A 15,748-nucleotide genomic window follows, 5' to 3' on the forward strand; every position below is an offset into this window, starting at 1 on the left:
CCTACCCTGTAGATTTAAATCAGGCATATCACCTTAGTCTGAATAACATGAGAGTTCTCCAGGGATCCTAGAAAATAGTTGAGTATTTTCTGTCTTTTCCTTAGTCAAATATTCCACTTCTGTTAACAGTCCATACTTCAAGATGAGAATTCTAATTGACTTGTAGTTTCACAATGTAGCCATATCACGGATCTGGGTGGGTGTGGCCAGAGGCAACTGAGTACAAAGCACAGTCTCCCACATGTCATCAGTGTTGTGACTTGCTGGTATTCCTTAGTCACCCTAATGAACTCTGGCCAAACTGTTACTAGACTTTTGGGATGAAAACGCCAATTGTGGAGCGGCATGTGGCACAGCTTTGGGATTCCTGTCAACACCTGCCTCGTGCCTACGGAAGTCCCTACACCAAAGACTTCAACAAAAACAGAGACTATTTCAAAATGAACTAAATCACATCTATAAAAATGCCACTTTTTTAAGGACCAAAAGGATTCTGAACTTATAGGAGAAACATAAGAAATTGGAAGTGGTAAAAGGTTTAGGTTAAACACCAGCAAGAATTTCTTACCCTGACCATGTTGGAGACAAGGGAACACGACCTAAAGCAGTGTGTGCGACCCTTTCTGAAGATGACATCTATCCCAGATGGGTTAGGGCTCAGCCCTGTCCATCAATTTGGATGCCTTTCTAAATTCTCTTAAAACAAGATTCTGTTCTTAGCTTCACAGGAAACCAAGACTGGGAAAAAAAAAAAAAAAAAAAACGGGGAGGGATGCTTTCATGTTTTGGAGAGGCACTCAGGCATAAAGAAATGAGTTTTCAAGTGGAGGCAGATGAGGTGGGTTTGGGAGACTTTTGACCAGTGAGACCCCCACAGTGTGAGGCCAGTTATTAAGAACTATGGGAAGGAAAATACACAAACAAAAATATACTGAGGGGGATATAAAGTGAACGGTCATACTAGTTATTCGGGGATTTGGAATTATGGGAAATTTTCATTTTCTTCCTTTTCCTTATATTTCTTTTCTAAACTTTTTAGGGAAAAAACTCTATTTTGAAAGCAGTGTGTCTTTTTAAAAATATTTTATTTATTTATTTATTTATTTATTTATTTATTTATTTATTTATTTATTTTAGAGAGAGAGAGAGGGTGAGAGAATGGAAGTGGGGGGAGAGGCAGAGGGAGAGAGACAGAATTCTCAAGCAGACACGCTGTGGAGCACAAAGCCCGACATGGGGCTCATTCTCACGACCCTGAGATCATGACCTGAGCTGAAGTCAAGAGTCAGACTCTTAACTGACTGAGCCACCCAGGAGCCCCCAAAAGCAGTATGTCTTTTTAACCAGAATAATTTAGTGTGAAATACTAAATTCCAAAGCATGCTGGAGGAAAGGGATAATTCTTGGGCCTATTTGAATATAGCCCTGAGTGACGTGTCTAAAATCAAGTCTCCTGTCCATTTGCAAAAGCGACTATGGTATATTAAGCCAAATAATGTTGCTATGTCACTTCAGGTGACATAAACATCTCTTATTTTAAGCATTATATATAATATATAAAAGCAAATATTACATATAATGCAAAAATTTGAGATGTTATTGGTTAGGTCAACAACATATGCTAACAGTGTCCAATAAGGCTTAAGAGAAGGTCATAGACAAACTGCTGCTCCTGGGCCTTCTTTCTTACCTACTTTCCCAAAGATGCCCTATCAGTGGTGAAACTGTTGAGGATTTAACAGGCTTTTCATTTTTTATTAATTTTTTAATTCTAGTATAGCTTTCCAGATCATATATACCCAAGTAAAAGGCCATTTGTGCAAAATATCAAGTGCTTAAAAAAAAAAAAAAATCTGCAGCCTCTGGGCCAATAACCACCTTCCATAAGGTGCTATAAATCATTAAGCTAATCATAAGCAACTCTTCTAAATACATCCCAGATTATTTTTAGGCATCAGATATGCCTACATATTACACAGAGTTGGTTTATATTCAAAGTCCTAGTTTCAAATGTATTAAGTATACATATTTATTTTAATAGTTTATTAACATAGACTAAACAATTTTTTACATATGTATGTATTTCTCAGTGTACTAAAATTCTGTTAGTTTTTTTGTAGTTTAGAGGTACACTACAGAATATGTCTAATTATATTAAAGACTAGATTTCCTAGGAATTTAAGACCATTGATGGTAAGGACCAAATCAAATTTATTAACTTATCTATTGGAGAAAAAAAATCTATCAAATAAAAGTATTTATAATTATTTAAGAAATATTACCTGAAGTAAGAGATAAGTATTATGCAAACTTTTTTCATTTTTTACTATATATTTAGATATATATATATATTTTTTTTTTCTTACAACAATATCTAGAGATTTTACTTAGAAGCAAGAATAACTACCTGAACAAATTATAGTTGGAATGATTATTTCTGTTTGGTGATGGTTACTTATGTTACTTTTCCTGATTTTAACTGTTCACCCAGCTCTCAGCTCTTAGAAATAAAATTATGGATATTCAATAGTAATCAATTAAAAATCCCTAAATTTGTATGATCTTGTTATCCTAAAATGTGATTAGAAATGTGAAGAGTTGTAAATGTTTTTGAACACAGAAATATAGATACTAGAAAGAATTTATGATTTCCAGCAAAACCTTAAGCAAACAAAACATTAACTTCTAAAGATATGGTGGTCATATTCTATTTCTAATTTCCTGCAGTAATGAAAAAAATCACTATTATATGGTGTGTCATTTATGGATTCATTAAATTTTTAGTCTGAATTATAGCAATCACAAAATTTCAGGAAACTTGAAAAAGGGGAAGAACTACACATAATCCTACTATCCAAACACTGCCATTTTGTATTTAAAAAAACACCTATTATAACATTTTTGAGATGAAAGAGACCTTACCAATTTCAACACTTAAAATTCATCTCACTTTCTAGAAATCATGCTGAGCATTTTACAAGCTTGGTATTATTTTAACATAAACCTCATGAAGTGGGTTCCCTTGGAACTTTCACTTAGCAGAGGAGTAAACCAGACTTGAAAAAGTTCAGTGACTTGCCCAAGGCCATTCACTGAGCAAGAGGAAGAGATGGGGTTTGAACTGAAGTCTACCTTTATCCAGGCAAGTCGTCTAGTTTTACCAGTTTAAAAAAGAAGTCGTAGAGAAGTTAAATGAGTTGCCCAAGGCACTAGAACTAGTTTTGATTATGATTATGATTAGCCCTGATTATCATTTTTACAATCTGTCTGGATCACTTGTATCCTAATATTCAACAATTCTTTTTAGAGTTAGCATTGGCTTTAAGCCTGTTTTATGCCCCGGTTAAATCAGTAATATCCCATCCCATTCCCAGTCTGCCTATACCAGTGACTCTCAACTTTTCCTGGAAAAATACTGGTCCTTTAAAAAATACAGGTACTTCGATCCAACCCCCAGATTTTTGATTCAGTTGATCAGGGATATGGCCTGGAATAACAGCTTTCTAGGTGATTCTAATGTGCAGCTAGGGTGGCAAAGCATTGGCCTCTACAAAGAATATCCGCCTATCATCCATTGTATATATACTCCAAATGCTTTAGATTGTTTCATCGCCTTCTAGTATTTATGTTATGTGGTTAAAGTATTTTCATGATTTGTATGCCTAAAAAAGAACAAATACAGATAAATTAAATCTGTACAAATGACACATAAAAAAAGGAATAAATAAAGCATCAGGCTGAACTGAAATATTAAATTTCAAGCACTGATCATGTACCTAATTATACTAAATGTAATTTAATCCATGATACGGCCCTCTGCTTCTAGTGTTTATATTAGTGAAGGAAATATGGTCCCATTTAAATATGTCACTTAGGTAATTTGTAATTGAAAGCAAAGACATTCTTTGGGTCTATGGGTTTATAGGAAGCAGTCCAATATGGTTAAGGTCACATTTTCTAGTATTGCCTTTGAATTACTTAAATGAACCACAGAATTTTTAATTGTATTTGCATCTGACTTAAAATGAAATTAAGAATCAGAACTAATCCCCCAAATTAAATTTTCACATCTGGGAGAAACCTGCCCATTCACCAAACTGTGCTTACCTGAGCAAATGGAGTCACAATCAAGTCATCTCCATGTCTGAAAAATAAACCAAATCCTGTGTTAGAAATTATGATAAATCTAGGACCACTTTTGATCAATATTAAATAATAAGCTGAGCTTTCATAAATTTCCAGAGAGAATTACAGTAATTCCATCCTTATTCTTCAGCATATGTTCTTCCCAGCCAGTGGGTTGAAAAAATGTCTTCTGGGATGTTAACCATTGTCCAGCTGCCTGGGTTAAAAAGGGCTTCTTGATCATCAAGCGAGGTCACTGTTGCTTATTACATGAACAGGATATACAACAGTAGAAACAGAGATTGGGCCGCAGGGCCTGAGTTTTACTTGTGGCTTCTTATCATAGACATTAGTAAGGGGTGCTGTGGAAGGAGCTAGCAACTGCAGTGGCCTCAGTGAGAGGCCCCTGAACTATCTAACATTTGAAGGTGATGAGCATCGGGTGTTCCGCATCATGGTGTGTGAGTTTTGGACAGGCTAGCAACTGTAGATGACATGGGACTGCATCATACACTAATAAAAGCCCAGCGAAACTTTTCGACTGACTCACGTCCCGCTGCTGTAGCTAATGGGGGAATGTTACCCCATGTGTGCTGTTGCTGCAGCAACGTGGGCCACACCGAGCCTGGGATGCAGGAGCAAGGTCTCAGCATGACGTGTCTCAGAGAAACCAGGAAAGGCAAGGAAGGTTGTGCAATATTCTGCTTGGAGGAAAGCGAGGAACTGGGGCCCAGAGTTCTTTCGTGGTATTTCTTAGCATGGGTGACTCGTTAGAAGCATTTCCAAAATCTCCATGGGGTATTTCGTGAACTAGCTGAAGCTCTTTCATCAAAAGTGAATGTAATTACTCTACCCAGAAAGCTTCCTGGACATGACTTTGACTGAGAACACTGCAACTGAACTGTGCACTCAGTCATGAACAATTCTGAAAAGGACTGAAGGACCTCAAACACCACCCATGAAATATGTTTCAGCCCAAGCAGCATATGGGTGACGTCAGTACACGGATCATTACCAATGATTAGACCATTCGGTGCGGCCATCATCAAATTACACAGAGATCTTGAAATTCAAAATGTGGGAAAATAAAAAGCAGGAAAGGATGGGGCACACTTTAAAGGAAATGTGTTATTTTGCACCCTTTCCCTCCAGGATTACATGCTGGGGCAGGGGGAGGCATCTGTTTTTTCTGTAGACTATTCAGATGGTCAAAATTAAAGTAATATGAAATCTAGATGTTTTCCCAAGGGACAGTCTTCTCTTCCATTTCATTCTTTATAATTACCTGGTTACAAAGTTTATTTGCTAAGAATTAAGTTATGCTGACCAAGGCACACCACTAACCTGAAATTGATCACTGGAAATAAGTCTTCTCATTTTCTACATGAATTACATTGGATGCCTCTAAACTAAAAAGGGTGTGAATGTTTATTAAAGCATGAATTCTTTCTTTGGTTGTATTTTACTTCTAAGCTCTGTAAAAGATATATTTAGAATATACAATATTTAGGATGATATTAGGGAAGTCTTGCTTCCCTTCCCTGTCAAAGCAGAAAGAAGGACAGTTATAGTTTTAGTGATGGAGATACTTCATTCTTTTGAATTGCTAAAAATTGTTTTTGCCAAGTATCTCAAGATTGTCTCATTTCGGTAACAGTAAAATTATTTCTGTTCTTTCAATGGGCAAATGTCCTCAATCAAGGGCAGGTTATATCCTATCCTTTTCAAAATGATGTAATGCTTAAATAATCTTTGACTATATAACATATATATAACTTTTAAGCCTTTGTCTAAGTCTTCACCTCAATATTCAAATGTCTTATTAGACCTACTGTCACAAGTACAATGATGCAAGTAAAATATATGTTATTTTGTGTATGGAAGAAAATAAATACTATGGGAACATGTATTTTAAATGTACCCTGTAATGTGTTTATAATAATAAAAGATTATTAAGTTCCAAGGAAGATTCATTTCGTTATTATCTATAATTTGGTTTAAAGTATGTGTGAGTTTTAATCACCTGTAAATGCACACACACACGCAAAAGCCTATGATAGAATAGGATTCTGAAATGCTGCATTTGAACGACCTTCCCAACAAGGAACTTTTTAAACAAAGAAACTTAGCCAATAAAAGCACAAAAAGATTGGGGCTCCCTAAAATGGGAAGAGACTATTAGGAATGAGAAGTTAGATTCAAATTTGCACAGGGAGCATTGTCTGGAGACTTGAAATTGTACCTCCTGGTGATATGATTCTTCTGAAGAGAATTATGTAATATTGTCTCTCATTTAAATAAAATCAAACAAACATAGCAACAACAAACTTTAACAAAAAAGGAAGAGGAACTGCTTTAAGGAAAGAAAATAGCTTTTGTTGGGGGGATTGGTATATTTATAGGGACAGGTGGGAAGGGAGTTATACGGGATGGGGGTGAGAGCAGAAAAGAGGCTCCATTTTGGACACTGTATGTGTGTGTGTGTGTGTGTGTGTGGTGTGTGTCTGTGAATGCACGCATGTGGGGCAATGAGGATGCTCATACCCGGGTAACAGTCACAGCAGTCAGTGCCAGGTACCTCCAGTCTCATGACGTGGAAGGAGATGCTCAGTAGCCCGCCCTCGCTACCATGGATTGAAACAGAGTCACCCACTCCAGGCAGGGAGGGCTGGCTGCCCCCTCTCCCAAGGAGAACTTGCTCAACGTGCACTGCTGAATTTTCTCTCCCAAAGAGGAACGGCATTGAGAGTCAAGAACTAATCCCTTTGGCCATTCTTCCTCTACTTCTGTATCACTTAGTACTTTATTCTCTGCCCTCATTCTTTCCATAATAAGAAGCCAGAAACATGAGCAAAAAGCCGAAGGAGAAAAACCCAAAAGCAAACCCTCACAGAGACTTCATTGGGATCCAGCAACTATTCAAGTCCTTAAATGTGGTAAAGCCCCTGGTCATCTAACAAAATGAATTCAACCAACAGCAGCATCTTGTAAACTAGTTTCAAAATTGTGTTGAAGCACACAAGGCCACAACCTCTCCACGCTTCATTATAACCAAACCAGAAGGAAAAGCAGATGACGTTAATCAGAAGAAAGTTTTACTTTACTCATCAAAGACCTCTAATCCCATGATACCAAAAGCATTAAGGGCCACAAAGTACCAGCTGCCTCCGAACAGCATGACAGGCAGTGATCTTCAGCGTGACGAGCGGTCCTAGGAACTAGCACTCTGAAGCGAAGCTGAAGGCTTACTTTCTGAATCTAATCTCACGCAAACTTCTAGGTCTTCTGTGCTTCACTGGGTCTGGCTCTAAAACCAGAAAGAAATTCTCCCTTGGAGTTTGTCAGAGAGGATTAGGAACAGATAAGCTTACAGATAACTGGTCTTTTGAAACCCTGGTGTCTTTCTTCCCTCTGACTCAAAACTATCACTCATTCACCAACTCACTCTTGATCCACCTCTTCTGGAAACAAGTACGTTCTCCTTTCTAGTATGTACATAAAAATGTTTCTGGGCACCTAGGCTGTATGACAACCCCCGAGAATTAGCCGCAGGAGGAACACATCTACTCACCACTCTACCCCCATCTTCACGGACGAACAGACATATAAAATACACAAACAAATATGGAAACAGATTTCTATACTTGACTTTCTAAAAAACTAATATATACATTTTGAGTGTAAACCGTGTATTAACTATAGAAACTTTGGAAAACACAAAAAATACTTGAGAACTACTCAAAAATAACCGTCAGTAACATTTTCCTTCTGGATGCATGTAAGCGCATGTATGTTCTATGTGATTTTTATGGAATGCATGATTTCTTACACAATTAGAATCATACTGTGTATTTCATTTTATACCTTGCTTTTAATATTGAACATATTGAGTCATGAAACATTTTTAATGATGCCAGTCTATTTTTAGTAATCTCTAAATTTTTCAAGTAGATATCAATCCAAATGTATTAAAATCTAAGTGCTGATTCTATTTTAAAATTAAAACAATTTTAAATAATGTATGAATTCATTTCAGTTCTCCATTCCTTTAAAAACAATTCACTAAAGAAAACATCCTTATTTTGATAAAACATTTATATGATAAAGCTAAATATTAAAATAGTACATGAAGAACTGGGTTCACTGAGTACAAATTCATGGGGATGTTGAATATTTTATGTTGTTACCCTTTTAAATTAAAATCACAAAACTATGGTTTCAGACAATAAAGGTATTATGGAAAATTTGGCCACCAAGTACATTTTATGAAACTAAATTATATTTTCCCATAGATATCATTTTTAAAAGGTGACCATTTTTTTTTTTTTTCAAAAAAATAATGTTGGCTTTGAGAAACTACAAATGTCACATTTAAGAATGTAATGAACCGTTGAGACACCTGAATGGTTCAGTCGGTTAAGCATCTACCTTTGGCTCAGGTCATGATCCCAGGGTCCTGGGATCGAGCTCCACTTCGGGTTCCCTGCCCAGCAGGGGAGTCTGCTTCTCCCTCTCCTTCTGCCCCTCTCCCTGCTCATGCTCTCTCTCTCTCTCTCTCAAATAAATAAAAATCTTAAAAAAAAAAAAAAAAGAACATAATGAACCCTTACTTCTGAAGAAGACATTATGATTTTGGTAAACTCCTAGTAGGCATTGTACTGCTAGAAGAAACAAAAACACAAACGAAAAAATGTGCTTCACTTGTATCAGATTCACATGATGATACTGCTCCTCTGTATTGCTTCACCTTTTAATTTAGAACTGGCTCCACACTAAGTAAAAAAAAAATTAGGTAGTACCCACACTTATGGAACCCCGGGGAATGAAGTTCCTTTGTAACAAAGCCAACCTTGGCCAGACCTGAATCTGATTTTCCTCTGAAGCTACTGCCATGTAGAACTCAAGTAGTCCATTACCACAAAAGCTTGGTCTGGTGGTTAAAAGTCACAACTACCAAAACTTGCATTTTGGTAGGAATGTTCAATGTTATTACTGAGAACCCAAAATAAGGTAAATTAATATAAGGGCAAATTAAAACTTGTCAGTATTGTGTAAGGTAGAATCTCCCAATTTGAATTTTTTTCAGTGCCAAACTCCAAGCCACACTTGTGTGTATTTGTATCTATAATTTTGATGGTATTTTGATAATGCTAACTGTAGTTATCAGTCATCAAGTTGGAATGTTTACTCTAACTGAAGAGCACCTTCGTATTTATATCCCATACCAGCACAAAAAGGAAAAAAACAAACTTATAGCTCTTTCCTCAATTTTAATAGACAAATAAGCTAATATAAAAATGGGTAAGGGGCACCTGGGTGGCCTAGTCAGTTCATCAGTGGACTCTTGATTTTGGCTCAGATCATGATCACGCGGTCTTGGGATCACACCCAGAGTTGTGCTCTGACCTCACTGGTGAATCGGTATGGGATTTTCTCTCTCTCCCTCCCTGCTCCCTCTCTCTATAATAAATAAATAAATTAAAAAAAAAAAAAAACAGGTGAATGAGGCCATCTAAGTTCTTAAGTTTATTGAGCAAACAGCCTACTTTATATACTTTTAACTACTTTTAACCCATTCTTTGTCCTTGAATTGTAGTTACCTAATATACTTGAGTGATAACTTGTTCTGAAGTCTTTTTCACTGATGCCCTGTGGAATAACTCAATGTCTTGTTGGTTTTAGCACTGGAGGCCCTTGTAATATGTCACCATTATTATTATTTTTTTAATTTCTTAAACTTGGCTTTCAATATAATTATTTTAAAAAATCAGAGTACAAATATCCAACAAAACTGTATATAATAATGGTAACAATCACAAAGAATGATAATGATTATAAAACAATAATTATAACATTAATTGAATGATTACTATGTGCCAGGCACTGTGCAAAGCGCTTTACATTGAGTATCTCTTATTAAAGTCTTTTTGTAGATGAGGAAAGGGAAGCCCAAGAAGGACAAAAAGTTGCATGCCTGTGGAGAGGTGAGGCCAGGATTCAAATTTGCACAGTATGACTTTGGTGAGTCTGTACTTAAATACTGCAAATCTGTACCTGTCATGTATTTATCATTGCCAAAACACATTCAAAACAATGCCCAACCTCTAGTACATTTTCCATCTCATGAAGGTGATATGTATGATAAAAGATAATAAACAGAAATTACATATAAACGCAAAAAATAAAAAATAAAAAACCAAACCAAGCCAAAAAATCCCATCGTTACCAATGACTTACAAAACAAAACAAGCTTTGCCCACCTACTGATTTGCAAGTCCTTCCACTTTAAAATACAACAATAAATGCAATGAAATTAAATAATTTTTGGTTTCTAGCCAGGAGATAGTTCTGGCTGATAGTTGAATATCATACGTCCATAGTCAGAGTGTACCAAGACTGTATGTGTGCTGTATGTAACAAAGTCCTCCGAAGACGGCATTTATGTGCCTATACATTTATATGTAAATATATGTAAATGTGTGTGTGTGCACACGTGCACACATAACCCTTAGGGAAATTTTCTGGGCTCTTTTTCCTTTACATAAGTATGTTGGTTTTCTGTCTCTGTACTTCAAGATAGAAAAAAAGGTACTGTGGGAGAGAAAACCCACCATCATCTTCATTAGCATAAAGAGAATTTACTTTATTATCTTGCTTGTATGAGTCAATGGAAAAAACTCTTTAAAGAACATCTGCTCTGCAAACATTACATTTTAAGAACTATTTCATATTATTAAAACACCATCTAATATGGGGTAGGCCATAATACAGGGAATTTTTGTGCCTTCCTCCTAATTTTGCTATGAAATCGAGACTGTTCTAAAAAGTGAAGTCCTAAAATTAAAAAAAAATTATATATATATATATAAAACTTAAGAAATATATATATTATATATATATGTATATATATATAAAACTTAAGAAATGGATGTGACCTTAGAAGTTATTTAGTCTTCTGAAATTTAAACCATTTGCTCACTTCTTATTCACATTTTAAGGATTATAGCCTAGACTGGTACTTGACCCCCAAATTCTTAAAACTCCTCAATATTTGGCCCACATACGCTCTTCTCACGTGCACTGATTGATGATAAAGCAAATGGAAGTGGAGTTAATGTAGCATGAACAAAAATTCTCTAGTCTGAAGTGTTATCTCTTCTTTATGTCATAAAACAAAAATTCAGGCATCATTAGAGAAGGTACATGATACCAATAAATCCCCTCAAATTTGTTAGTTATAGATGGTACAGAAGACAATCTCTTTTTAAAATTATGTATCAAAACCTTTTCCAATTTTAGTAAGTTAAAGCGTGTGTGTCACTAAACATATTAGTTATTTTGTTTAATAAAAGCCACTACAATGGAGGACTTCCTCCAGGGGTGTGGATGTCACCAATTACCATCATCGCTTTGAGAATGGACTTCTGTGGGGGGAGGAGTGAAGGGAGGGCTGAGGACTCAGCAAGCTTTCACAAGTGCCCTCATTTTGTGTTCTAGGAACAGGTTCTTCTTTCACAGAAATGTATCGTATTCAATGGTCCCATTCTTAAGGTCAGTGACCCTGCCCTCTTGGTTTTTCTCCAGGATTGGTTTTAGGAAGAAAGATTTATGGGGAGTTAATGCAACAATTTTTAAAGATCGTCATGTGGTAAAAGGATTCAGTAGATTAAAAAGAAGGGCCTGATCAAATAGAGAAGAGTGAGAGCAGTACCATTTTATGCATGCCTACTATGTGCCAGACACTGTGTTTTGTTGGCACAAAGTATTTAATTCTGATGACTGTGCATTAAAAGGATGCTCATATTCCCAGTCTAAGATAAGGAACTAGGCTCAGGGAACCTAAGTAACTCAGTGGCTGTCATGCCCTTGGCAAGTGGTAGAGTTCAATGGTTTCCAAATGCCAAGCCGAGGGCTGGTCCTTGCCCAACAGAATGTCCATTGGTCCTTGTCAAAACAAAAACAAACATGGACCATGGGGTGAGGTTTCAAACAAGGTAAACACATTCCTTTTGAAAACTCTCCTTCATTCAGAGAATATGCCCTTCCTTTTTGATTGAAATGAAAATGCCTTTTAGAAATAAAGTGATTGTTTATATTGATGAGGATTTTCTTGTTTATGTCCTTTACGTGGCAAAGCATGTGCTTTGCAACACTTGGTCAATCTCCCAGCTAGTTTTTGAAATCTTACTGGGTCATGAAATCCCAAGGCATGGAAATGCCTAGTGTAGCTGGATTTAAACACAGGTTTTTAAAATACTATTTAGTTTCTACCACACCATGTTGCTTTCTGCATGCTTAAATGGATTCAGACTATTCTGCAGCCCCATAGTAGCACATATCCAGACTCTTGAAACAGCACTGTCCAACAGAAATTTCTGCAAAGATGGAAATATTTAATATTCTCTATCCATACTGTCCAAAACATGCGGTTACTTAAGACTTGAAATGTGCCTAGTGCAACTGGGAAACTGAATTTTTCTTTTATTTAATTTTAATTAATTTAAATTATGAGAAGGTCACATGTAGCTAATGGCTATCATGTTAACCACTGCAACTCTTGAGCAATCTTTAGAAAACTTCAGTTGCAAGTCTTCTGAAGGAAGACAATCTTTAACATAACTGAAAAAAAAAAAAATCTACTCTAAGCTTGAGGCAAAAGAACTTTGATACATTAACATAACAAAAATTCCTGATTGTTCGGCAAAGGCCCTAAGTTAAAAGATTCGGCCACAAGCTCATCAAGATTCTCCATCACTTAAAGAGAAATAAAGATTTCAGTTTAATTGTTTTATTAATTATTACATTCTCATCTAAAGGTGTTGCACCTGCCAGCAAATACCAAACCATTGATCAAAATCTTTATGGTCAGCGTCAAGATACCCGAATTCGAATTCATGGGGTGTGCACGTGCATGCATGTACTCAATAACATGCAAGACACAATGTTTTTGAGCAGAATTTTGTGATTTCTAAAATTGAGCTGATGATGTTTTCCTTAGTTTTCCTAATATGATTGTTTTGAGGGTCAAGCATTCAGTTTCATCAACTATGAAGACTCTACAGATGTCACACAATTTGAAGAACATATTCCTACTCTGTACACTTCTAAGCATGTTCCAAATACTTGTTGGGAACTAAAGGTATATGCTTCACTCCTCAAAGAGTCTACCGAAGCTTAGCCACAAAGAAGGGAACATGGTAGACCTTGTGAACATCCCAAACTTGGACTGATGAATGTAAGGTTTGTTCAGGAATTTTTGAAACATACTTTTGTCACTTTGCTCCTGTGTTTGAAGAACTGGATTCTAGACAAGCTGTCTGCCTGGGAAAAAACTAGTCCCTTTCCTCAATACATAGTACAAGATGGGCTACCTGTCAACAGTGCAAAACAAACAAACGAGACCCCAAGAAATAGTGACGTGCATTAGAAATTTGACCTCATCTCTACAGTAGGCGGAATAAATGAATAGAAACTCAGTGTACTGAACATAAAGAATACATATGAAAAGACAACATGTGTGTGTCAACACATGCAATTAACTCTATGATTTAATGTAAAATATTTCTTTTTATCAACTGCCTTCTGTTCAGTTTCTGTAGAAATGTATTCATAATTGAAAATAATAATGATTAGATGAAAGTTTGGTTCTACTGCACTTAAGAACATTGCCACAGGGACCTATAGATAACACATGAATTGCAATGCTTGTTTTCTGACTTTTTTGGCAACACAAAACAAAAAAACAAAAATCAAACAGAGACACAAAAATAACCAGCCAAACAAAGAGAACTGTCCTGGTGCAGAGAACAAATTCAGTCTGAAGTTGTCTAAGTTGCAAAGAAGGACTGGACGTTGAGACAGGGAAACACGAGATCTGCATACAAGCCTTGTTCTCCCTGGGAGTGAACACAATGAGCTGAAAGGTCTTGGTTTGGGGACATTCATAACCATTTATAAGGAGACAACATCATGCACTGAACTGCTTCAACGACTCTCTGTCGCAGGCAACTCCCACATTTGCAGAGGTGCACACAGCCACTCTCTCTTCCTGCTTTTAACTTGTCTGCTTCCAGTGGGAAGTTGTAGGAACTGACGCCCTACAGATGTCTAGACATAAGTGTCCACTTATCAATGACAACACGTTTTTCTGCACCAAGGTTAAGAAAATGCCTGAAATCGCAAGACAATTAATGGAAAGCTGACACAAAACCAGAGAGAAACTGTGATAGGCAGGTGGGATAACTGCACTATTTCTTAGGCAAATCTCACTTGAGCTACCCAACGAAGTGCCAGGAATCCGTTAGCAAAGCTCAGTGTTTGATATTCTTTACTTGGTTTTTCTAAAGAAAAAACACGGGTCTGGTTGAAGGCTTTCTTTGTCCATTTTTTTAATAGCATATCTTTAAATGTTTCATATTGCATGGGTTTAGTGAGAATGAGTTACTCATACTCCCTAGTACATCTTATCTCAAGAAACACATCCCATGAATGTTCCAGCACTGGGATTACTTCTTCTTATAAGGCTCAGACAACAGTACAGAAGGCATTGAGAACAACTTGGTAAGGATCTAAGACTGACAAGCAAAATAAATATTTAAAGTCACTGATATGGTAGTGAAAACAGGGATCTATATAGGAATTTTAATATTGACTGAGTAAGTCTCCTTTTCTATCAAGAATTTACAAAAAAAATAAATAAATAAATAAATAAAAAATGACAGGAATGCATGATACCAACAAAAGTTTTCTCTTGTTTTCATGGGCCTATGGCATCTTCAAACAGTTCCCTGGTATGGAGTAGGCACTATCAATATTTGCTGAATGAGGAAAAGCATGACACTCTCACTTAAAAATGCTCAATTAATGTACTCCTCTATTTGGAATGTGGTCAAAGACACAGATTGGGCATCTCTCTTAGGAAGGGACTGTCCTCTTTCTCCAAGCCTGTCACCAACTGCCCACTCCTACCGCCCATCATTAAAATTAAAAATTCAGATAATTTTCATTCTCTAATACACTGCAACATGGTTTTCATTTTAGTCCTCCTTAATACACAGGGGAAAGAGCACTGGGGAAAAGAAACAAATGAGAGCCACCAGGTCCGGTGTCTACAACTGATAGAACTAGAACCTCTTTTGTAATGGCCACCTGCCCCTTACAAGTCAAGGGACAGGAAAAGCCAATAATTTTAACCCGATTCACTCACCTAGGGCCACTATGCACTGACAGCACTGATCAGGCTACTGTGCTAGTTTTTCTTATTGAAGATGGTTTTCAAAATTTCCTAATTTTAGTTAGTTTATTTTACTCACAAATTGCTCTGAGGGGTTGTGTTCTTTGTACACACTGAAAAATAAGCCAGTTCTTCCTTCACCGAGGTTGATCCAAGTTTGTTCTCCACAGGGGTCTGATGACTCACAGAATTGGGATCACTTTTATTTTAAGCTACCCTTTCTTCTCATTTTTAAAAAAGTAGATGTTACTCTTTGTTAAGTATTAAGTCTAAGGTAAAAGCATAGCTGCATAATCAAACATTTCAGAAGCTTAAAATAGCTCATCTTCACAGTGCCTCTTTCTCTTAGGTATGGGACTTAAGGAACACTCAGGTGACAATTTTTTCTGT

General features: G+C 36.5%; 1 protein-coding gene across 9 annotated transcripts in view; it reads right to left on the bottom strand.

Moving 5' to 3' along the window:
* The window catches only part of PDE4D (phosphodiesterase 4D), a 710,048-nt gene that overhangs the window by 201,351 nt on the left and 492,949 nt on the right, over positions 1 to 15,748 (bottom strand). For all 9 annotated transcript variants that reach the window (XM_026498401.4, XM_026498405.4, XM_057306966.1 and 6 more), the window contains exon 3: positions 4,108 to 4,144. In XM_026498401.4, coding sequence (XP_026354186.1) covers positions 4,108 to 4,144 — 37 coding nt within the window. The remainder of the gene's footprint in view (positions 1 to 4,107; positions 4,145 to 15,748) is intronic.

This window comes from Ursus arctos, unplaced genomic scaffold (assembly GCF_023065955.2).
Source record: "Ursus arctos isolate Adak ecotype North America unplaced genomic scaffold, UrsArc2.0 scaffold_5, whole genome shotgun sequence".
Classification (NCBI taxonomy): Eukaryota; Metazoa; Chordata; class Mammalia; order Carnivora; family Ursidae; genus Ursus; species Ursus arctos.